At 40.6% G+C, this 25667-nt stretch overlaps 1 protein-coding gene across 1 annotated transcript; it reads right to left on the reverse strand.

Annotated features, from left to right (window-relative positions):
* Positions 1-20626: 20626 nt before the first annotated feature.
* On the reverse strand, positions 20627-24874 carry TUBA1A (tubulin alpha 1a). Its single transcript, XM_037136107.2, has 4 exons — positions 24725-24874; positions 22486-22708; positions 22194-22342; positions 20627-21815 (listed from the first exon to the last, which is right to left on the reverse strand). Exons 1-4 carry the CDS (start codon positions 24725-24727, stop codon positions 20835-20837), a joined length of 1356 nt encoding a protein of 451 aa, XP_036992002.1. The 5' UTR covers positions 24728-24874; the 3' UTR covers positions 20627-20834.
* Positions 24875-25667: the final 793 nt, after the last annotated feature.

Below are 25667 nucleotides of genomic sequence, written 5' to 3' on the forward strand. Positions count from 1 at the left end.
TTTCATATGTGATGGAAGAAAATCAATGTTTAGTTCTGTAAATCTTTTTAGGGGAAATTATGTAAGAAAGTTTTTCTTTTTAATTGGTGAAAATTGTATCTTGGACTGTATTAGCTTAAATACTCCTAACAAGTATAAACTGGAAGATACAAAATATGTATAGCTGAAACCATGTAAGTTATGAAGAATGTTGGCAAATGTTCAACCAACCAACATATAATTCTGGAGGAGAAGCAGATAATCTGCTTCTATATTTATATACAACATTAGGAAGAAAACTGTGCTACATTTAAATTTCCCATCTGGCAGAACTCAGGTTCAGAATATTAAATAAGGATTCTTTTTTTTCCTTTTTTTTATTGATTATGCCATTACATTTGTTCTATTCCCCCCTCCATTCCCCTCCACCCTGTACCCCCCACCCCCACCATTCCCCCCCTTTAGTTCATGAACACGTGTCTCAAGTTCTTTCGATTCTATATTTCCCCTACTATTCTTACCCTCCCCCTATCTATTTTCTATCTACTGTCTATGCTACTTATTTTCTGTACCTTCTCCCCCTTTCTTTTTCTCCCACTCCCCTGTTGCTAATCTTCCACGTGATCTTCATTTCTATGGTTCACTCCTGATCTAGCTGTCCTCTTAATTTGCTTTTGTTTTAGGTGTGGTTGTTGATAACTGTGAGTTTGCTCTCCTTTCACTGTTCATCTTTTTTATCTTCTTTCTCTTAGATAAGTCCCTTTAACATTTCATATAATAAGGGCTTGGTGATGATGAACTCCTTGAATTTGGTCTTATCTGAGAAGCACTTTATCTGTCCTTTCATTCTAAATGAAAACTTTGCTGGATAGAGCAATCTTGGTTGTAGGTCTTTGGATTTCATGACTTGGAATACCTCTTTCCAGCCCCTTCTTGCTTGTAAGGTCTCTTTTGAGAAATCAACTGACAGTCTGATGGGAACTCCTTTGGAGGTGACTGTCCCCTTAGCTCTTGCTGCTTCTAGGATTCTCTCCTTCATTTTAATCTTGGCTAATGTAATGATGATGTGCCTTGGTGTGTTCCTTCTTGGGTCCAACTTCTTTGGGACTCTCTGAGCTTCCTGGATTTCCTGGAAGTCTATTTCCTTTGCCAGAATGGGGAAGTTCTCTTTTATTATTTGTTCAAATAAGGGTTTCCACTCATGACTGTTCCTCTTCCCCTTCTGGTACCCCTATAATTCGAATGTTGGAATGTTTAAAGATGTCCTGGAGGTTCCTAAGCCTCTCCTCATTTTTTTGAATTCTTATTTCTTCATTCTTTTCTGTTTGGTCATTTTTTCCTTCCTTTTGGTCTACTTCCTTGATTTGCGTCCCAGTTTCCTTTCCATTATTATTGGTTTCCTGTGCATTACCTTTCATTTGAATTAGTTCAGCCTTCATATGTTCCTCTAATTTGTGACTAAAATCAATGAGTTCTGTGAGCATCCTGATCACCAGTGTTTTGAACTGTGCATTTGAAAGTTTGGCTATTTCCTCATCGCTTAGATTTATTGGCTCTGGGGCTCTGAGTTGTTCTTGAGCCATAATGTTTTGGTCTGTTCACGCCTGTTACGTATGAGGAGCGGAGCCTTAGTTGTTTACCAGGGCGGGGCCACCCAGGTCGCTGGTTTGTAACTCCGTATGTGTGGGGGCGGGGTCAGAGAGGGAGCAATGGTGGTCCTCTGCCCACTGCGCCTGTTTATCTGAGCGGAAATGTGTGAGCCCGCCGCCCTGCACCCTGTGGTCTCAATGCTCTCCTCTTCACTGTTTTATCTGCACGCAAATGCTCTACCGACCACAGACAGCCAGCCGCGCCTCTTCTCTGTTTCCACCCGTAGCTAGCTCGCACCTGGGATCTGCGCCTTCAGCTGCCTGCACACCACCTCCGTCGGGGATCTTTTTGACCAACCTGCTCCGCTACTGGCTTTGTCCCTCTTACCAGTTGAGCTGAGCATTTCGTTGTTTTCGGACTCTGTATTGTCAATTTTCTGTGTGGTTTCGTTGCGTTTATTGTTGTTAAAACTTTGTTGTTTTTAGATTTGGTTGTGCGCGGACGCAAGGTGTTTCCACCTACGCCTCCATCTTGGCGGAAGTCTAAATAAGAATTCTTTAAAGTTAACTCTCTCCTGCCCTGGCCAGTGTGGCTCAGTTGGTTGGAGCATTGTTCAGTAAACAGAAAGGTCACAGGTTCAATTTCCAGTCAGAGCACATACCTAGGGTTCAGGACAATTGATGTCCTTCCCACTCTCTCCCTCTCCCCCTACCCCATCCTTCTCCTCCTCCTTCCCTTTGGTTCTCTCTCCCTTGCTCTCTGGAATAGAGGGTATACCCTCTGGCGAGGATTAAAAAAAAGTTAACTCTCTCTTTGTAATAAATTAGAAAGATACTTTGCCCCATTTAAGATCTATAGAAGGTGTGTTGATGCTATTTTCTATGGCAGCTGCAGAATAAGATGTTTTACTTAATTATAAACCTAAGGGGGGGTGGAAATCCCTGCATTTTATTACAGATGTAAAAATCTTCCCAGGGGAACAAATAACAAGCACACTGGATCCCTAATGAGAATAGACAATGTGTTGTACGGCACAGTAATGTATCTTTGAGGAAGTTAAGACAACAAAAATAAGAAACCTAGCTTACTCTCATGGATGATTTGATAGTCCTGAAATGAAAAAATTAATTAGATTGAGGACTCACCAAGGATGAAAAAATTGTTGAGTTTCCATATAACAGATAAATCTCTCTTCAAAATCTTGAAAAATAACTGAGAGAGCTGAATTACAATTACTCCTTTTTCCCTAACAATTGGAAATAATTGTAATTACAGTCATGTACTAACTACACATTATTGTCGAAAGAAATTATAGATGATGTAAGTAAATGGAAAGATATTTCATGTTTAAGGATTAGGAGACAATATTGCTAAGATGGCAATATTTGCCAAATTGATATGCAGCTGCAACACAATTCCTATCAAAATCCCCAGCTGGCTTTTCTGCAGAAATTAATAAACTGGTCTTAAAATTCACATGAAAATTCAAGGGATGTATAATAGCCAGCAGCCTTGAAAAAGAAGAACAAAGTTAGAAGACTCTCACTTTCTGATTTAAAAATTTTCTGCAAAGCTACAGTAATCAAGATTGTGGTTCTAGCGTAAGGATAGACATAATCAGTGGAATAGAATTGAGAGTTCAGAAATAAACTTTCACAGTTATGGTCAATTAATTTTTTTTTAAAAAGATGCCAAGGTAAATCAGTGAGGAAAGAATAGTCTTTTCAACATATAGTACTGGGACAACTGGATATCTATATTCAAAAACTAAAATTGAATCCATTCCTCACGCATATACAAAAATTAACTCAAAATAGATCATAGATCTAATGTAATAGGTAAAACTTAACAGCCCTTGAAAGAAAATATAGAAGTAAATCTGGGGACTTCCGCCAAGATGGAGGCATAGGTGGAGACGCTGTGCTTTCTCACACAACCAAATTTAGAGACAAAATATTAGCAACAGAAAACATAGCCAGAACACAGAAAATCGAACTTTTCAGAAGTCTGATAACAATGAAGTCTTCAGCCTGACCGGTAAGAGAGGCGAAGCCAGCAGCTGGCAGAGCAGGTTGCACAGGAAAACTTGGTCAGACAGACTCAGGCACAAGGATCCCAAGGTGGGGTTGTGACCGGCGGACCCAGTGAGGGCGCAGGGTGATGGGTTGACTCTGGTGGCGCATTCCTGTGCAGATAGACCTGTGAGGGAGTGGGCAGTGAGATGGGCCCAAGCAGGTCCCAGCAACAGAAGGCAGCAGAGACGGCCGCCACTTCCCGGCTCTGACTCCGCCCCCACATACCCAGCCACCCCACCCTGGTGGCCCTGCCTCGCCCCTAAGGCTCCGCTCCTCATACTTAATGGGCGCGAACAGACCAAAAATGGCTCAAGAAGATCTCAAAGCCCCAGAGCCCATAACTCTAAGTGACAAAGAAATACCAAAACTTTCAGATGCACAGTTAAAAACACTGGTGATCAGGATGCTCACAGAACTGGTTGATTTTAGTCACAAATTAGAGGAACATATGAAGGTTAAACTAATTGAAATGAAGGGAATTGCACAGGAAACCAATAGTGATGAAAAGGAAATGGGACTCAAATCAAGGGAGTGAACCAGAAGGAAGGAAAAAATTACCAAACAGGAAAATATGAAGAAACAAGAATTCACAAAAATGAGGAGAGACTTAGGAACCTCCAGGACATCTTTAAACGCTCCAACATCCAAATTATAGGGGTACCAGAAGGGGAAGAGGAACAGCCATGAGTGGAAAACTTATTTGAACAAATAAAAAGGAGAACTTCCCCAATCTGGCAAAGGAAATAGACTTCCAGGAAATCCAGGAAGCTCAGAGAGTCCCAAAGAAGTTGGACCCAAGAAGGAACACACCAAGGCACATCATCATTACATTAGCCAAGATTAAAATGAAGGAGAGAATTCCTAGAAGCAGCAAGAGACAAGGGGACAGTCACCTCCAAAGGAGTTCCCATCAGACTGTCAGCTGATTTCTCAAAAGAGACCTTACAAGCAAGAAGAGGCTGGAAAGAGGTATTCCAAGTCATGAAATCCAAAGACCTACAACCAAGATTGCTCTATCCAGCAAAGCTTTCATTTAGAATGGAAGGGCAGATAAAATGCTTCTCAGGTAAGATCAAATTCAAGGAGTTCATCATCACCAAGCCCTTATTATATGAAATGTTAAAGGGATTTATCTAAGAAAAAGAAGATAAAAGATATGAACAGTGAAAGGACAGCGAACTCACAGTTATCAACAACCACATCTAAAACAAAAGCAAACTAAGAGGACAGCTAGATCAGGAGTGGAAACATAGAAATGAAGATCTCATGGAGGGTTAGCAACAGGGGAGTGGGAGGAGGAGAAGGGGGGAGAAGGTACAGAAAATAAGTAGCATAGATGGTAGGTAGAAAATAGATAGGGGGAGGGCAAGAATAGTATGGGAAATATAGAATCTAAAGAACTTGAGACACATGGTCATAAACTAAAGGGGGGAATGGTGGGGATGGGGGGTACAGGGTGGAGGGGAATGAAGGTGGGGAATAGAACAACGGTAATGGAATAATCAATAAAATAAAAATTTTAAAAAAGGAAGTAAATCTTAATGACCTTGGATTAGGCAAAGCCTTCTCAGATATGACACCCAAAGTATAAGCAAAAAAATAAAAAAATAGATACACTGTACTTTTCAAAATTTAAAACTTCTGTACTTCAGAATGCACAGTTTTTAAAAAAGATTATATATATTTACTTTTAGAGATAGGGGAAGGGAGAGAAACATAGATGTGCAAGAGATACATCCATCAATTGCCTCTTGCACACCCCCAACTGCGGACCTGGCCCATAACCCCAGGTAGGTGCCCTGACTGAGAATCGAACCTGCAACCTTTTGGTTCTCAGGCCAGCACTCAATCCACTGAGCCACACCAGCCAGGGTAAATGCATTTTAGACTTAATGATATTTTCAAGTTAATGATTGATTTATCTTGATGTAAGCCCATAATGTGTTGAGGAGCTTGTGTATTTCCTGATGTATTTTCAGTATTTCATTCCTCTAGTAGTTTTAATCATTTCGTAGAATCTGATTAAAATATCTGTCATCTCTCCACATGTGTGTGAAAGCCTTGTTTTAGTTATCTATTGGTATGTATCAAACCACCCTAAAATTTACTGGCTTAAAACAATGATTATTTATTCTCATGATTCCTTGTGTTCAGGACAGTTCATTAGTTCCATGTGGTGTTATCTAGTTCACTCATGCAGTTGCATTCGGCTAGGATCTCAGCTGGAGCTGTAATACTTAGGATATTTGCACTCACAGGACTGGGGTCTTTGTGCTGGCTGTTGGGTGGGGTGCCCCGGTTCTTTTTTACATGATCTCTCTGAGTGAAACAGGCTGCCAGGCTTCTTAAAGGCTTGACCTGGATCTGGCACAAATTCTCTTTGTCACATTCTGTTAGTCAGCGAAATCACAAGGCCAAATGAGATTTAAGGAGAGAGGAAGAGACCCCACCTATTGATGGAAAAAGTACTCTGTACCTACACAGATGAGAGAAATGGTTAGTGGCTATCTTTGAAGACAATCTAACATGAACAAATTCACAGAATTCTGCCTACAGCATCAGCAAGTTCACCAATCTATGAAAATTGCCTAGGAAGTACCCTAAGCTTTCTAGAGCCCTGGACTTGGAATTCCTGCTTTAAAATATAAACCAACTGTATGTAGTTTGTCCCAGGAATGCAAAGTTAGTTTCATATTCAAAAGTCGATGAATCCAATTCACTATATGAATAGAATAAAGGAAAAAAACATATAATAATTTCAATAGGTGTATGCAGAAAAAGAATTTGACAAAATACAACATCCATTTATTTTTTTAAAAAAACCTCTCAGCACACTAGGAATAGAAGGAAACTTACTGTGATAAAGAATATCTATGAAAAACTGATAGCTAACATTCTACTTGGTGGTGAAATAGTAAACTCTCTAAGATTGGAAACAAAATGAGGGTATCTTCTTTCACTACCTCTAGTCATCAAGAATGATTTGCTTTTGATCATTCCTTTAAATTTTTTCTCTGAATTAAGCTAGATCATCAAAGGCCTATTTACCTGGATTGTACAATATAGACTTCTGGTGGAATCACCTTTTATTTTCCTGGAATATACTCAGGTATGATGCCACTGTCTACCTTGAAAAATAATGTAAGACCCAGCCACATACTCACATACACTGCTGGTGGGACTGAAAATTCACATATCAAATAGAATCTGGCAACATATTACTAAAATAATCACTGTGACCTAGTTTTTTGTTTTTTTTTTCTTCTGGAAATGCAATGATGATTCAACATTATGAAAGCTTTAAAAGTCATCATAATATGTTGAAGGAGAAAAATATCAATCTCTAAACTTTACTAAAAGGCATTTAATAGCCCTAGCTGGTGTGGCTCAGTGGATTGAGTGCTGTGCTGCAAATCAAAGAGTCTCTGGATCGATTCCCAGTCAGGGCATGTGCCTGGGTTGTGGGCCCGGTCCACAGTTGGGGGTGCACGAGAGGCAACCACACAATGATCTTTCTCTCCCTCTCTTTCTCTCTCCCTTTCTCCAAAACTAAATAAATAAAATATTTTTTCAAAGGACATTTAATAAAATTCTACATCAATTCTGATTTTAAAAATCTTAAAATATATAAATAATATAGAAACACTTATATCAATCTGTATCCTTTCCATATATTGATAAATATAAGATATATGTCTCAAGGTGAAAAGCTACATTCCAATTAAAGCTAGAAAAAAGGATAGAAGGACTTCTAGTCAAGATGGTGGCATAGGCAGACATTGCTCTCCTCTTCTCACAATCACATCAAAATTACAACTAAAATACAGAACAACCATCACTCAGAACCATCAGATATCGAACTGGATGGAATTAAAGAAACCACATCCATCCAGACTGGTAGAAGGGATGCAGATGCAGAATAGGATGGACCCTCACCCATGTGTGGTAGATAAAAATTCGGGAGGGCTAGCTCAGGAGTGAAGAATCCCAGCCCCACACCAGACCCCTCAGCCTAGAGTTCCAGTATCAGGAAGATAAGTCTCTGCAACTTCTGGCTGCAAAAACCAGTAGGGATTGAGTCACTGGAAGAAACTTCTGGAGCCCCAAGCAGTTCCTCCTAAACAACCCATACATGGACTTACCTACTCAGACTCACCCCCTCTGAGCTCCAGCACCCAGGTAGCAGCTTGAAAGGCACCACTGGTATACAAGGAGAAACTGAAGTGTCTGGCATCAAGGCAAGCAGAGGCCATTGTCCCTTTTCTAAACCCTCTCCCCACAAAGTCAGCAAGCTGGTGCCATATCTGAAACTCCATCAACCCTGGCTAACACTGACCCTCCTTCAAAATCCTCAGAGACTCTGCCTCACCAAAGTTACAGACTTAACCAGCGTGCTTTCCCATATGAATGGCTGGTCTTGGCTCATGCTACACAACTTTGTAAGTTCTCTCAAATAAGTAACAGCTGGCTTCAGTGAACACCAAGCCTGGCACTACCAACAGCCAGTCTAGATTCATAACTTGGCTTTGTCTGGGAGGCTCCCAGCCTAGCACAAGTAGCAGCCATCTCAGACTGAGTTATTGCTCAGGCAGGGGGGCCCAGGGCAAAACACAGGTGAGGGCTGACCTTGGCCTGCATCATCCAGGAAACCGCAGGGCCAGTACACCCAGTGGATAGCTATAGACCATGTCAGAACAACACCACGCTGCCCCTTCACAGCTGATCCTCCATGAGGGAGGAGGTTGGTGGTCAGTGGTCATAGCCAATCCTTGCAGCTGACTGGCCTTAGTAAATCCTTCCCATTGACCTGCCAACAGCAACCAAGTTTCAGCTTCAAGAGGAGGGTGTACTTAGTCCACAACAAGGGTGCACCTCAAGTACCCAGCTTGGGTGATAGGGGAGGCTGTGCCACTGGACCCTAGAGGACACTTACTACATTAGTGCTCACTGCCAAGACACAGAGTCAAAGCAGCTCTACCAAATACATAGAAACAAACACAAGGAGGTTGCCAATGGGGAGACAAAGAAACATTGCCCAAATGAAAGAACAAATCAGAACTCCAGAAAAAGAACTAAACAAAGTGGAGATAAGCTGTCAGAGGCAGAGCTCAGAACACTGGTTATAAGGATGCTGAAGGAACTTAGTGAGGATCTCAACAACATAAAAAGATCCATTCAGAAATGAAGGATACACTAATTGAAATAAAGTAAAATTTCAGGGCAACAACAATAGAGTGGATGAAGCTGAGACTCCTATAAATGATTTGGAACATAAGGAAGCAAAGAACAACCAATCAGAACAACAAGGCAAAAAAAGAATTAAAAAATTAATGAGGATAGTATAAGGAGCCTCGGTGACAACTTAAGAGTTCCAACATTCATATCATAGGGGGTAACAGGAGAAGAGAAAGAACAAGATATTAGAAATCTATTTGAAAAAATAATGAAAACTTCCCTAATTTTGTTAAGGAAATAGACATGCAAGTCCAGGGAAGCACAGAGAGTCCCAAACCAGATGGATGCAAAGAGGCCCACTCCAAGACACATCATAGTTAAAATGCCAAAGATTGAAGATAAAGAGAGAATCTTAAAAGCAGCAGGAGAAAAGCAGATCACTACCTACAAAGGAGTTCCCATAAGACTGTCAGCTGATTTCTCAAAAGAAACTTTGCAGGCTAGAAGGGATTGGCAAGAAATATTCAAAGTCATGAAAAGCAGGGACCTACAGTGAAGATTGTTCTACTTAGCAAAGGTATCCTTTAGAATTGAAGGACAGATAAAGAGCTTCCTAGATAAGAAAAAAAACTAAAGGGCTTCGTCATCACCAAACTGTTATTACATGAAATGTTAAAGGCACTTATTTAAGAAAATGAAGATCAAAACTATGAACAATAAAATGGCAAAAATACATTATCTATCAACAGTTGAATCTAATAAACTATTGAATGGCAATAAAATAATTATTTAAAATATTTTTGCCTATATCTGTTTACTTTTTTAATGAACATGTATAAAGGACCCATGGGGGGGGAAATAAAAAAATAAAAAACAAACTAAGCAAACAAGAATAGAATCATGGGTATAAAGAGCCTTTTGATGGTTTCCAGATGAGAGGAGGTTGTGGGGGAATGGGTGAGGAGATGAGAGACTTAAGCATTACAAATAGTAGTTACAGAATAGCTACAGTATAGGAAATGAAGTAGCCAAAGAACTTATACGCATGACCCATGTCCATGAACAATGGTGGGTGGATTGCCTGAGGGAGTTGTGGGTGCTGGGTGGAGGGGGGCAAAGGGGGAAAAATCAGGACAACTTTAATAGCATAATCAATAAAATATAATTAAAAAGAAAAAGAAAGAAGGATAAGATGAACATCATAGCCTCTATTTTATTTTTATTTTTTAATAGGAATGAATTAATGCACATAGGAGAATTATAAAATGCATATATTGGTCTCAAAATAAAATATTCTTTTTGTTTTTTAAAGGATTTTTAAAATTTATTTTTAGAGGGGAAGGGAAGGAGAGAGGGAGAGAAATATCAATGTATGGTTGCATCTCATGCGTCCCCTGCCGGGAACTAGCCTGCAATCCAGGCATGTGCCCTGACTGAGAATCGAACCGAGATCCTTTAGTTCGCAGGCTCAATCCACTGAGCTACACCAGCCAGGGCAAGATAAAATATTCTTTTGCTGTCATAGAAACATGGAACAGACTGGCAGCTGTAAGAGGGTATTGGGACATAGGAACTGGTTGAAATAAGGCGAAGGGATTAGCGAAAGAACACACTTTTTTTGTCTTCTCATTTTGGCATGCTCCCTGTGTTTGTTTCTATGTATTAGGTAGAGCTGCTCTGACTCCGTGTCTTGGTTGTATGGCCTAATGTAATAGGTGTCTTGTACGGTCCAGTGGCACAGCCTCCCCTATCTCCCAAGCTGGGTACTCAGGGTGTATGTATCTGCTGTGTGGACTCAGTATTTCTTCCTCTTATAGCTCTCTTGATTGCTGTCAGCATGTCATTGGGAGGGATTTACCTAGTCCACATAGATAGTAGGACTGGTTGTGACCCCTGGCCAGCTGCCACCTCCCTCTGTGACTTTTGGAGGTCATTGGGTGGTGCTCTGATGTAGTCTGTAACTGTCTGCTGGATGTGCAGACTCTGGGGTTTCCCAGGTGGTGCAAGTCAAGGTCAGTCTCCACCTGTGTTCTGTCTGGTGCCCCCCCCCTTGGCATAAGCTAAAAATTGATCTGCAGGTGACTGCTGTTAGTGCCAGGCCTGGGGCCACTCAACAAGACAAATGGGGGCTGGGATCAGCTGTTGGTTGTGTGAGGGGATTTAGGAAGGTCTGAAGCCTACTGGTCGATTCTTGTATGTGCCCTGACTGGGCATCAAACCGGCAACCTTGGTGTATCGGGACAATGCTCTGACCACTTGAGCTGCCCAGTCAGCGCCCACTGTCAGTCTTTTATTTTTTACATTTTAGTTATCTTAAGGTTCTTAGATCAAATAGTAGGATAAAAATGTTTTAATATTAACAACCCAATTTATTTTATTTTTTTATTTTTCTAACCCTAATCCTAACCTTAACAATCCAATTTAAAAGAGAAAAAATGGTAGATACAGAGAACAGATTAGTGGTTGCCAGAGGCAGGAGTGAGGTGGGGGTGGGCAAAATGAGGGAAGGGATCAAAAGGTACAAATTTTCAGTTATAAAATAAATAAGTCACGGGGATATAATCTATAGCATGGTTACTATAGTTAGTATTATTGTATTGCATATTTGAAAGCTGCTAAAACAGTAAGTCTTAAAAGTTGTCATTATAAGAAAAAAAGTTGTAACTGTGAATGGTGGTGTATCCTAACTAGACTTATTGTGGTGACCATTTAGCAATATATACACATCTTGAATCATTATGTTGTACACTTGAAACTAATATAGTGTTATGTTAATTATATTATGACAATTATGATATGTCGATTATACCTTGCTAAAAAAATTATACTAAAAAAAGTGAGCAAAGGACTTGAACAGACATTTCTCCAAAGAAGCTATCCAAATAGCCAAAGAGCACATTTTAAAAAACCCATTAAAAGATACTCAACATCACTAATCAGTAGGGGAATGCAAATTAAAACCACAAGATACCACCTCACACACTCAAATGGCTGCTATCAAAAAACAAAACAAAATAACAAGTGTTGCCAAGGATATGGAAAAATTAGAAATCATGTACACTTTTGACAGGAATGTAAAATGCTATAGCCTCTATGGAAACAGTATGGCAGTTGCTCATAAAAGTTAAACATAGAAGAAAGGCTCTTCCTTTCCGGTTGGCCACAGCCCTCAGGTAAGCCAAGATGGATGCTTACAAGTACATCTGGGAGCTATGGAGGAAGAAGTGGTCCAATGTAATGTCCTTCCTTCTCAGGGTGTGCTGCTGGTATTACTGCCAGCTCCCTGTGCTCCACAGGGCCCACTGCCCCCACCTGGCCCAATAAAGCATGTAGGCTAAAATACAAGGCCAAGCAAAGTTATGTTATATATCATATTCATGTGTGCTGTGGTGCCTGCAATTGCCCTGTTCCTAGGGTGTGACATATGGCAAGCCTCAAACCTTATCTGTTGCCAAGGAGTGAGCTGGGCTCCACTGTGGGGCTCTGAGAGTCCTGAGTTCTTACTGGGTTGGTGAAGATTCCACATACAAATTCTTTAAGGTTATCCTCTTTGATGCATTCCATACAGCTATCAGAAGGAATCCTGACACCTGCTGGATCACCAAACAGTCCAAAAGCCCGGGGAGATGCCAGGGCTGACATCTATGGGTCTCAAGAGCCATGACCTTAGAAAGGACACAAGTTCCACCACACTATTTGTGATTCTCACTATACAGCTTGGAGAAGGCATAATACTTTCCAGCTCCCCATTACTGCTAATATAAGTAATGTTTGTAAAATTCTTACCTAAAAAACAATTTAGGTGAGTCAAAAAAAATTAAACATAGAATTACCATGTGATCTCACAATTCTACTTCTGCATATATCCCAAAATAATTGAAAGCAGCATCTGGAAGAGGTATTTGTATACCCATATTTACAACAGCAAATTTTAAAGGACTTTATTTATTTATTTTTAGAGGGAGGGAGAAAGAGAGAGAGAAACAAATGTGAGAGAGAAACATCAACCAGTTGCCTCTTGTATGCACCCCGACCAGGGACTGAACCTGCAATCTAGGCATGTGCCCTGACCAGGAAGGGAACCAGCGCTGGTCAGGGCTATAACAGGATTCTTCACAATAGCCAAAAAGTAGAAGCAACCATAATGTTCATAAACAAATGTGGTATATACAGGGTAGGGCAAAAGTAGATTTACAGTTGTGTGTATGCAAAGCACAGAGTTTATTCTTATATTATTATTTATTAATTATTGTACTACTTACCATATGAACTATTCTGTATATACAATGGAATATTATTCAGCCTTAAAAAAGAAGGGATTTCTGACACATGCTAAACATGGATGAACCTTGACATTATACTAAGTGAAATAAGCTAGTTACAAAAATATAAATACTGCCCTGGCTGGTGTAGCTCAGTGGATTGAGTGTGGGCCTGCGAACCAAATGACCACAGTTCGATTCTCAGTCAGGGCACATGCCTGGGTTGCAGGCCAGTTCCCAGCAGGGGACATATGAGAGGCAACCATACATTGATATTTCTCCCTCTCTCTCCTTCCCTTCCCCTCTAAAGATAAAGAAATAAAAATTTTAAAAAAGATAAATACTGCCTGATTCTATCACTTGAGGTATTTACCATAGTCAAATTCATAGAGACAGAAAGTAGAATGCTGGTAGCCAGAGGCTAGGAGGAGGGGGGAATGTTCATAGATGCAGACCCTGGGGTAAGCCTGAAAATCTGTCTCCATAAGCGGAGGGCAGGTAAAAAGACAATTAAGTACCTTGATGTAATGCTGACAACTCCAGCACTACATCAAAAATTTATTAAGGGAACTTACATATGAAGTGTGTGTTCGGTGTAGTCATGTAGCAGGCACTAAAGAATTATATAGAACAGGGCAGGATGGATAGGGGTACTGGTTTGTGACCCATTCCTTACAAGGAGAAAATACTTTACCTGCTTGCCTAGGGTTGGGCAAAAGCCTGTTCCATGCCATGGGGCATAGGGAAGGGATGGGTCATACTGTCTCTGAGAGAATTTATGGGAAGCAGTCTCTGTTCTGGTCCACATCTAGCTCAAATATCCAGCAGTGTCATGTCATGAAACAGTCTCGCCTCAACAGGGAATAGGAATTGTTTAATGGGAGTAGTGTTTTAATTTTTCAAGATGAGATAAAAAGAGTTCTGGAGATGGGTTGCATAACCATTTGGATGCACTTCACACTACTGAACTGTACACTTAAAAAGTGGTTAAGATGGTAAATTTTATGCTATGTATGGTTTTCTACAATTAAATAAAAAGTAACAAATTTACATGAAATATATGTGAATAAACAAAACTAAGTGTTTAATATTGTACAATTCTTATATTTTTAAAATGATTTTATTTATTTATTTTTTAGGTAGAGTAAGGAGAAAGAAAGAGAGGGTAAGAAACATCGATGTGTGAGAGAAACATTGAGTGTTCGCCTCACACATGCCCCAACCAGGAACCTGGCCCCCAATCCAGGCACGTGCCCTTATGGGGAGTGGAACCAGCACCTTTGTGGTTTACAGGATGACACCCAACCAACAGGCCTACACCAGTCAGGGCTGTAATTCTTTAAAAATTTTTATTGATTGATTTGAGAGAGAGAGAGTGCAACACACATCAATATGTTGTTTCACTTATTTATCCATTCATTGGTTGATTCTTGTATGTGCATTGTATGTGCACTGACTGGGAATGGAACCTGCAACCTTGGAAAGTGGGGACAATGCTCTAACCAACTAAATTACCTTGCCAGGATCATATATATATATATATAATTTATTTTTAATATATTTTATTGATTATGCCATTACAGTTGTCCCATTCCCCCCTCATTCCCCTCTACCCTACACACCACCTCCCTCTATTCCCCCCCTTTAGTTCATGTCCATGTATCACGAGTTCTTTAGCTTCTACATTTCCCATACTATTCTTGCCCTCCCCCTATCTATTTTCTACCTACCATCTATGCTACTTATTCTCTGTATCTTCTCCCCTGTTCTCCTCCTCCCATTCCCCTGTTGCTAACCCTCCATGTGATCTCTATTTTTATGGTTCCACTCCTGATCTAGCTGTCCTCTTAGTTTGCTTTTGTTTTACGTGTGGTTGTTAATAAAACTCTCTGTGAGTTTGCTGTCTTTTCACTGTTCATATTTTTCATCTTCTTTTTCTTAGATAAGGCCCTTTAACACTTCATATAATGAGGGCATGGTGATGATGAACTCCTTGAATTTGATCTTATCTGAGAAGCACTTTATCTGCCCTTCCATTCTAAATGAAAACTTTGCTGGATAGAGCAATCTTGGATGTAGATGTTTGGATTTCATGACTTGGAATACTTCTTTCCAGCCCCTTCTTGCCTGTAAGGTCTCTTTGAGAAATCAGCTAGCAGTCTGATGGGAACTCCTTTGGAGGTGACTGTCCCCTTTTCTCTTGCTGCTTCTAGGATTCTATTCTCAGCTAGTGTACTTATAATATGCCTTGGTGTGTTCCTCCTTGGGTCCACCTTCTTTGGGACTCTCTGAGCTTCCTAGATTTCCTGGAAGTCTATTTCCTTTGCCAGATTGGGGAAGTTCTCCTTTATTATTTGTTCAAATAAGTTTTCCACTTGTTGCTGTTCCTCTTCACTCTCTGATACCCCTATAATTCAGATGTTGGAACATTTAAAGATGTCCTGGAGGTTCCTAAGCCTCTCCTCATCTTTTTTTAATTCTTATTTCTTCATTCTTTTCTATTTGGTTGTTTCTTTCTTTCTTCTAGTCCACTCCATTGATTTGAGTCCCAGTTTCTTTTCCATCACTGTTTGTTTCCTGTGCATTTGCCTTCATTTCACTTAGTTTAGCCTTCATTTGTTCATCTAATTTGTGACTAAAATCAACTAGTTCTGTGAGCATACTGATCATCAGTGTTTTGAACTGTGCATCTGATAGGTTGGCTATCTCTTGGTTACTTAGAAGTATTGACTCTGGGGCTTTGAGCTGTTCTTCTTCTTGAGCCATGATGTTTTGGTCTGTTCACACCTATTATGTATAAGGGTGGAGCCTTAGGTGTTCCCCAGGGCTGGGCAACCCAGGTTGCTGGGTTGTGATGCTGTGTGTGGGGGTGGGGTCAGAGAGGGGCAGTGGCATTTGTTCTGCTCTCTCTCAGATTTTGGTCCCCTCTGCTGCTTCCCGCAAGCAAATTGGGCCCTTCTGGTGCTGGTTCCTGGGTGGGTGGGTTTGTGTACGTTCTAGGACCCTGTGGGTCTCTCCAATGAACTCTCTGTAAGCTTGGGAGCCTCTCCTGGCACCTCAACCCCCGGAAGTTTTTCCAGTTGGTGCTGTTAGGCTTTAATTCCTGTCACTGGGGCCCTGTGTTGCAGAGTCTGTCTCACTATTTGTTTTTTTTTTTGCCTGGTTTATCAATGTGTGAATGTGTGATTGCAATCAGCCAGCTCCCTTGTGCCCTCACTGGGTCTGCCCATTGCCTCCCCATGCCTAAGATCTGCCAACCACCACCTGTGTGCCTGGGTCGGTCGATAGCCACCGCTTTTTCCTGCCACAGTGCCTCTCAGCAGGCCACCAACCACACCCCTCTTATTGGTCTGGATGAATGGTTCGTTGTTGTCAGACTTCGTTCCAGTTCAATTTTCTGTATGTTTTGGTTATGTTTTTGCTTCTAAATATTTGTTTTCCTTAAATTTGGTTGTGCAAGGAGGTACAGTGTTTCCACCTTTGCCTCCATCTCAGCCAGAAGTACTATTTTTCTTCTCTAGAATTTTGATTTGGAATTTTTCCAATATCTCCACTTAAAATTCATCCACTTTTTGAACATACATGATATAACTTTTAAGGTTTTGTATGCTAATAAAATTAAATAATTATTTTACTTAATCTGATGTAGTTTTAAAGTAACTATATTATTACTAGCAATATTATTACTGAAAAGTTTATTATTTTTAGCATTTTTTTAAATTAAAATATATATCTCTAGGAACATACAACCGAATCACTGTTTTAAAGTCAAGTGAAGTAATTCTCCACTTTGTACTTAAGTTGCTAACTTGATACTTGGTTAGATTAATTTCTTTCATTTTGCTTAATTTTTAGAGATATTTTTCTACTTTAATTATGTATTATTATTTTGTAATACAGTTACATGTTTCTATAGTAAAATGATACAATAATACATTCAAAGTTTTGTTAGAAACTTTGCCCCAAAATGTACAATCATACCTCGGTACTCATCAGCTTCAGAACTAGTCAAACCTTGTACTTGTCTCACTTTGATGAGAAAAAAAATGTTTCTTCACTTGGCGCTTGCTCAGGATTCATCACACTTGCTAGAACTTGTATGAGTCATGATGCTGCCCCACAAGATAAAATAAAATGCTTCATTGTTTGGCACTTGTCATTTGGGCACAGGTCACGAGTTGTGGGATGAATTAACAAGTACTGAGGTACCACTGTAAATATTTGTTTTAGTTCTTGACTTATGCTTTCAGTGTTTGTTTTTGAAATTGTAGCAAAATATACATAAAATTTGCCCTGACTGGTGTGGCTCAGTGGATTGAGCTCCAGCCTGCCAACCAAAGGGTTTCTGGTTCTATTCCCAGTGAGGGCACATACCTGGGTTGCGGGCCAGGTCTCCAGTAGGGAACGTGTAAAAAACAACCACACATTGATGTTTCTCTCCCTCTCTTTCTCCCTTTCCTTCTGTCTAAAAATAAATAAAATCTTTTTTAAAAAATGTATCAATTTAACATTTTTTAAGTGTATAGTTCAGAATCATTAAGTACACTTGCATTGTTTTGCAACAATCATCACTATCTCTAGAACTTTTTCATCATTCCAAACTGAATCTATTAAACAGTAACATCTCATTGTCTCCTTACCCCCAGTCCCTGGTAACCACTATTCTTTCTTTCTTCTTTTTTTTTTTATTTTTTAAAAAATAATTTTATTTAGTTATTTTTCAAGTACAGTTTTTTGTCTATTTCTCCCATCCCAGCCCCCCCACCCAGTGCTCCCCACCTCCCTCCCATTTCCACCCCCCTTAGTTCTCATCCTTGTGTCCTTCATATTTGTTCCTTCAAATCCCTCCCCTTTTCCCCCTTAAATTCCCTTCCCTCTCCCTTGTGGTCACTGTCCCCTTGACTACTATTCTTTCTGTGTCAATGAGTTTGATTATTCTAGGTACCTCATATAAGTAGAATCAGGCAGCACTGGTTCTTTTGTTTGGCCTATTTCACCTAGCTTAATGTTTTCAAAGTTAATCCACGTGTCAGAATTTTAATTATTTATTCATTTACTTTTTAAATTAACTTAGAGAAAGAGAGGTGAGGAGGGGAGGGAGGGAGAAAGAGAGAGAGAGAGAGAGCGAGAGAGAGATGAATGTGAGAAACATCTATCAGGGACCAAACTCACAATCTAGTAGGATGTGCCCTGACTGGAATCAAACCCATGACTTTTTGCTCTGGGGGACAATGCCAACCCAGTCACATCAGTCAGGGAAGAATTTAATTTTTTTAAGGCTAAATAACATTCCGTTGTATGTATATACCACATTGTGTTTATTCATTCATTCATTAATAGACATTAGAGTTGCTTTCACTTTTTGGCTATTGTGAATAATGCTGATAGGAGCATAGATATACAAATACCTGTCCAACTCCATGCTTTCGATTGCTGGATCATATGGTAATTCTGTATTTAATATTTTTAAGTAGCTACCATACTGTTTTTCCCTGTTTAACACAAAATATTATGAGCTCATCGATTTTACATATTTGGTTCAATCTTTTGCACTCACTATGGTTTTCAATGCTCACATTGTACCATCAATAAGAGCCCCTTCAACCTGACTCCTGTTATTACTTTAGTTTTTTATATCTTTCTTGCTTTCTGGAATGAGAAATTGAGGCTAAACTTATATATTTCCTGCTTCAAGCTTGGAACCAATCCCTTCTCTAAAACATTCCAGTTTCTTTTAGTGGAAAATGGTACTTAGAGACTACCACCTAAATGCTAGGGATACTCATTGCTACAGTGGTCCTAGGCCTTGGCAGTGGAGAAAGCTATACAATGTGTCTTAAAAATTAGGATCATTGAGCTTTTTTCCCCTTTGATTTTATACTTGTATCTCTTTTATCCCACATTTTACTCATTGAACCAATAATCATTGTATAGGTACCATATCCCTTATACTTTGCTAGTTTCTGGGAATGTACATTAAAAACTTACACTTGATCTAGTTTCCATTGCTTTTTATCTGAATGAGGACTTTTATTTTTTGTTCATCAGATCTATTTGCATTGGCTTCTAGTTAAGACTGCTGTGAGTATAAGATTGGCTTTTAGTTAATCTCGGCTTATTTTTTATTTTACATTCAATCATTGCACTAGTCATTCAAACAAGATGAGTTGAGAAATGCTTGTTAGATTATTGTGTAGATGTGTGTGAACACCACAGAATGTACTTACACAAAACTAGATGGTACAGTCTACCACACAACTAAGCTATGTTGCTCACGGACTACAAGCCACGTTACTCTACAAAACAACCAAGATTAAATCAAGCACAACAGAAAATTAGTCAATCAAGAGAGGCAGTAAAAATGTGTGAAGCTGCTGCTGGTGTAACACAACATACTGTTTTACAACAACTTTCTTTTTAAAGTAAAGTGTATACTCTAAAGTAATGATAGAAACTATAGTAAATACATAAACCAGTAGCATGGTTATTATCAAGTATTATGTACTGTGCTATACTTTTATATCATTGGCAGCAAAATGGTTTACTCCAGCATCACTACAAACATGTACTGTGGTATACTAGGATGTTACAATGGCTACATCACTGGGTGACAGGAATTTTTCACCTTCATTATATTATGGAGCCAGTCTTATATGCAGTCTGTCCCTCAATAAAATGTTATGTGGAACATGACTGTATTTCCCTTATGTTAAACTCAAGATTTTAGTAACAATACTATTCACCCCTTGGGTGGTAGTGTCAAAGATAAAGATAAATAGGTAATTGATACTAAAAAAAAATCACCACTTGATATTTTACCAGAAAAAGGTAACTTGAAAGCGCAAGACAATTTGTTATCCTTGGATTCTTAGTTTTTTGGTCAGTTGGACGAGCAGGTGAACTCTATCGTTGAAGAAACCATTTGGCTCAAACTCTCTCTTGCTGTGTTGGTGCCGATGCCTGCAATTCCACTATTAGAGTTTTTTTTGTTGATGTGATTGGCCCACATTGAAGTAATAATGTCTTTGGAGAGTTAAAATCCACATATACAACTAACATATTAGAATGAATAAATTTGTCAGGATTTTCCCTTGTCACATTCAGCTGAAAATATGTTTGGAAAGAACAAGATCTAGTACAGGGGACAACTGCGTGGAGACTTGTTTTAAGAAGCCCTGACAGAGGAAGCACGATGACCCTAAACACATGCTGAGATGAGGGAGTATGAAAATAAGCTTTTAAGACTTGACTATGCATTCGGAATACTCAGCAGCCAATCAGACCATTGGCTGTTTATTAGCAAATTATCAATTCTAAAGACTACTAGTACTTTAAGTAACTATTATAATGGAGTCAAAACTTAATAGCATGGATGTTATCTAATAATATTTAGATATACATTTTATAAGTTTCATAATGTACTGAGATATTTTAAGTTACTTCATATATGTATATATCACAGTAAATAGTTATCCTTTCTACTCAATGTACTAAATACATAAAAATTTAGAGACACCCAAAGAGAAAACACAAATAAGTCTGAACTCATTTAAGACAGGGAATACTTTATTCAAACCCATCAGAGAAATGAACTGGTTGGGTCTGTAACAAAGTCATGTTTTAAAGCACAGGCCAGTAATTGTATACGAGTATACACTGCTACATACAAATTAACTGATCAGACCACAACTTTTCAATATTTAAAACAGAATAAGCTTCCCTGTAAAAGCAGCACCGTTGTGACATTTTAACTTTAGTATTCCTCTCCTTCTTCCTCACCCTCTCCTTCAACAGAATCCACACCAACCTCCTCATAATCCTTCTCTAGGGCAGCCATGTCCTCACGGGCCTCAGAAAACTCTCCTTCCTCCATGCCCTCACCCACATACCAGTGGACAAAGGCACGCTTGGCGTACATCAGGTCAAACTTGTGGTCCAGGCGAGCCCAGGCCTCAGCAATAGCTGTGGTGTTGCTCAGCATGCACACAGCTCGCTGTACTTTGGCCAGGTCTCCACCAGGCACCACAGTGGGAGGCTGGTAATTAATGCCAACTTTGAAGCCAGTAGGGCACCAGTCCACAAACTGGATGGTACGCTTGGTCTTGATGGTGGCAATGGCAGCATTGACATCTTTGGGAACCACGTCACCACGGTACAGCAGGCAGCAAGCCATGTATTTACCATGGCGAGGGTCACATTTCACCATCTGGTTTGCTGGCTCAAAGCACGCATTGGTGATCTCTGCTACAGAAAGCTGTTCATGGTAGGCTTTCTCAGCAGAGATGACAGGGGCATATGTGGCCAGAGGGAAGTGGATGCGGGGATAGGGCACCAGGTTGGTCTGGAATTCAGTCAGATCCACATTCAGGGCTCCATCAAACCTGAGGGAAGCAGTGATGGAGGATACAATCTGACCTATCAACCTGTTCAGGTTAGTGTAGGTTGGGCGCTCGATATCGAGGTTTCTACGACAGATGTCATAGATGGCCTCATTGTCAACCATGAAGGCACAATCAGAGTGCTCCAGGGTGGTGTGGGTGGTGAGGATGGAGTTGTAGGGCTCCACTACAGCTGTGGAAACCTGGGGGGCTGGGTAAATGGAGAACTCCAGCTTGGACTTCTTGCCATAATCGACAGACAGACGCTCCATCAGCAGGGAGGTGAACCCAGAACCAGTTCCCCCTCCAAAGCTGTGGAAAACCAAGAAGCCCTGAAGACCTGTGCACTGGTCAGCCTGTAGGGAAAGGAAAGAGAAAATGTAATTCTCTAATGCCAGGATACATTTTCTTATGCAGAATTTCTTTTTCTTTAAATTGTGAACATGAGAGATTGATATAAGCATGAAGAGTGACAAAATAGTCCCATAACTTGGGGACTCCAATTAATACAGCAAGCAGAGTATCCCACATTTCAAACGCACCAAAGAATGAATGCTATAGTTTGGTCTTTCACTTAATTTGCAACGGAACCCCCTCAACCCATTTAAATATTTACTTGTTGATGATTTTATTCATTATCTTAACTCATGTATATTTTGGCATCTTTTTAAGAATTGAATTTACTGGGGTGACGTTGGTTCATTTAAATATATAGACTCAAATGTAGTATTTACCAGTTTCCGAATTCGGTCCAGGACGAGGTCAATGATCTCCTTGCCAATGGTGTAGTGTCCACGGGCATAGTTATTGGCAGCATCTTCCTTGCCTGTGATCAGCTGCTCAGGGTGGAAGAGCTGGCGGTAGGTACCAGTGCGAACTTCATCTGGAGGGGGGAAACAAAGTGGCCACCCATCACTAACAACCCCCCACAAGCCCGCTCAAGCCCAGGGCACCCACACAGGCCCCAGGACACACCTCCTGTCCCAGACCCCTGGGATCTCACTTGGGTTACTGAGGGCAACTCACCAATGACTGTGGGTTCCAGGTCTACAAACACTGCCCTGGGCACATGCTTGCCAGCGCCTGTCTCACTGAAGAAGGTGTTGAAGGAGTCATCTCCCCCCCCAATGGTCTTGTCACTTGGCATCTGGCCATCGGGCTGGATGCCATGTTCCAGGCAGTAGAGCTCCCAGCAGGCATTGCCGATCTGGACACCAGCCTGCCCAACGTGGATGGAGATGCACTCACGCTGTTGGAAGGAAATGAGAAAATTCATAAAATTAGGTTGTGTTAGCATTTTGAATTTTGGGTAGTTATCTAAAAATATTTTTAGTAATATACAGATATTCTTCAAATTTAACTGAGGTCATATCCCTAACATGACAGAAATGATTAAGGAATAGCACCTGCTACAAAGGCTGCAGTGGGGTGTGGCCTGAATACGCTGCACTGTTCAGCATATGGTCCAAGCCCATTGTCACAGGCATTGTTGAATAGGCTTTTCATATTTAAAAATATTCAAAGCAGAAATTTTATTAAGTTAAATTCAATAATTAATTAATTGCAATCCTTCCCCTTTAAATAAAGATGAGTTTCTTCTAAATACGATTTGGCATTTCAACATGGACATCTGTACTGCAGCTGAGGCCAGAAGCCACACCCTTCTGCAGTCTATCTGCAGAATCCATCTGTATTTAGGGAGTTGGAAGCTCAGCAAGGACTAACTCCTGCACTGGTGCATTTGCTGTGCCTGGTGCTAGCCTGTACTGTCTGCTACATTATTTAACAGAGCAAGCTCTATTTCCAGAAACTGCCTACATGATCTCATTGTGCCATTCTGCCAGTTCTCCTCCTCTGAGCCAGGCTGGGACCTTATGCCTAAATTGAAATGAATTAATGAAGATGCATGAGAACAAAAGACATCTGGACACAGTATAATTCTTCTTTGTCTGCAGCAATTTCTTTTTTTTTCTCAAGAATTTTTTTCACTGTAAAAAAAACTGGAAAAATTGTGAGTATCTTTAAAACAACAGTTCCTAAATTAGAAACAAATATCACGAGACAAAGAATAAAAGCCCAGTGAAAGGATAACGAAATATTTATTTAAAACAACAAAATACTTATTTTCATTCTGAGATTTTTCTACCCACCACAGAATGTTCATACTCATCACATTCAGTACATATTTTCTCCTCTATGATCTTTATGGCTACAATTTCTATTGTCTACCATTGTCTCTTCATTGACATATGGGGGGTGGGGAGGGAAGGGCGTTTCCCTGGGTCCTGAACATTGATTGGGGTACTCTGGCTCACACAGTGGTCTTTTCTCCCTCTCGGCACATGCTACAGAGACAGACACATTCAGTTGAGTCGGTCACGTCAGCATAGCCCCTGGCAAGACTTTAAAGCTTTTGTCAAGTGAATTGTGATTTTGCTCCCCCAGAAAATATATTTTGTCTACGTTTTAGAGTGAATGAAAAACCTTTTAACGCCTACAGTTCCGCAATTATGAGACTTATTAAGTCTTCTGACAGAAGAGGTTTAGCAAGAGCGAACCCCTCCCAGTGGCTCCAAGGCCAGGGAAGCCAGAAACAAACAACTCCGCCCCAGCGCCGCCCTGACGCCAGCTACCACGGCCTCCAACAGAAACTAACCACTTTTCCCCGTTAATATACAGTGTCTTTCTAAAATGCCAAAGAAGCAGCGAGGAAAACTTTTTTTCTTTCCCCTGGTAACCCAAGGCGTCGCTTTGTCCCAGTCTTTTTCAATCCCCACTCCTCCCAGCTTTACCCACCGACCCCTTGTCTTTTGGGGCGACTCCTCTTCTTGTTTGGGGAAACACTGGAGGAGGAAGAGGGCCTCTCTGAGCCACACGAACACGGTATGCGCATACACGAGGGCTAAGCAGGAGAAGCCACGACGGCTTTTCCCTGCTCCAGACCCTTTCAACAACAACTGATGGATTGCTTGCAGCTCGGAAAGGCTCGGGTAACAAAAAGCCCTTCCGCGCCGCCTTTGTTCTTCCCCACAGTTCTGTCGCGCCCTGGGCGCAGTTCTTGCTGGGCTCCCGCACCCCCGCACTGCGGCGGCGGCCAGCTCAGGGATTTGGGACAGTCGACGCTTAATCTCGCTAACAAAGCGTAAGGCTGGCTACCTTCACCAAATAAATTGTAAAGGGACAAGGGTTTCAGGTTCTTCAAGCAGACCCCGGGAGACTGACCACACCCAAAGGTCGCAAAGAGCCAGAGAAAACAAATTCTTACCATGGTTGCTGCTTTGCGGCTGCCGAGCGGATGGCGGAGAGGAAGAAAAGTTGTTGCTTCTTACAGCGCGACTCTTAGGCGGTCGATGTAAGAGAACCTGCGGCATATGGGCGGATGCAACTCCCTATATACAACTCAGTCTCCATGGGGATGGGCTGGGGCTTTTTCCTGTTGGTCCAGACCCCTCAATCTGCCCAGAGAAGCCACAACAGGAGAGTTGTGATTGGTGCAAACGACATGGGATGAGGTAATCTTTCCCCCACCCCCTTTTCCCTAGCATCCATAGACTGTTTGCATCCTTCAGACAAAGAGACCGAGAAAAAACAGTCAGCCGAGCATCCATGATGGGGTGGAGCTGGGGAGGGTGTGCAAAAGGAAGGAAAGAGAACTGGGGTTGGATGAGCGTATGTTGCTTAAACCTCGAACTACAGTTAAAACCACCAATGTAAGGTTTTTCCAAAGCTTAATAGCAGAATTGTATAGAGATGAAATATTTAATGGAAAATTACTCCCAGTTCCTCCATCACAGTATACTAAACTCGACCACATGCGGTGAGGATTCAACATCTCTACTGTAATTGCTTAAAAAAAAAAAAAAAAAGTAGGAGAGACGATGGGAGTGATGCTTAACATGGCTTGGGTAAATGTGCCTTTAAAAAGATTTTTTTAAAGGTTCAATAACAGAGCCATCCAAAATGGTTTCTCAGGTTCGAGTAACTTATTTTCAGATCTTCTTTTGCAGCCTTCCTCCAAATAGCTAATCAAAAATGAAAAATGGAAAGAGTAACCATCTAAATCTCGGAAATTTGTGTGCTATGGAAGCACACAAATAGTTCAAACGTGGCAATTAAGATACAATGAACATACTGTAGTTAGTTTACAAGAAATATTCCTTTGCCAGAAGTCTATGCAATATATTTTATGTAGTGTATTGTTCCTTACA

The sequence above is a fragment of the Artibeus jamaicensis genome, unplaced genomic scaffold (assembly GCF_021234435.1).
Source record: "Artibeus jamaicensis isolate MK-2021 breed Jamaican fruit bat unplaced genomic scaffold, CSHL_Jam_final contig_233, whole genome shotgun sequence".
NCBI lineage: Eukaryota > Metazoa > Chordata > Mammalia > Chiroptera > Phyllostomidae > Artibeus > Artibeus jamaicensis.

Bases quoted from the DNA above. Each gene is read 5' to 3' on its own strand.
- TUBA1A (XM_037136107.2), bottom strand. The intron at 22,343-22,485 runs GTGAGTTGCCCT...TCCCCCCTCCAG, and splicing joins CCTGGAACCCACAGTCATTG to ATGAAGTTCGCACTGGTACC. The intron at 21,816-22,193 runs GTAAATACTACA...CTTTCCCTACAG, and splicing joins TGGACCGAATTCGGAAACTG to GCTGACCAGTGCACAGGTCT.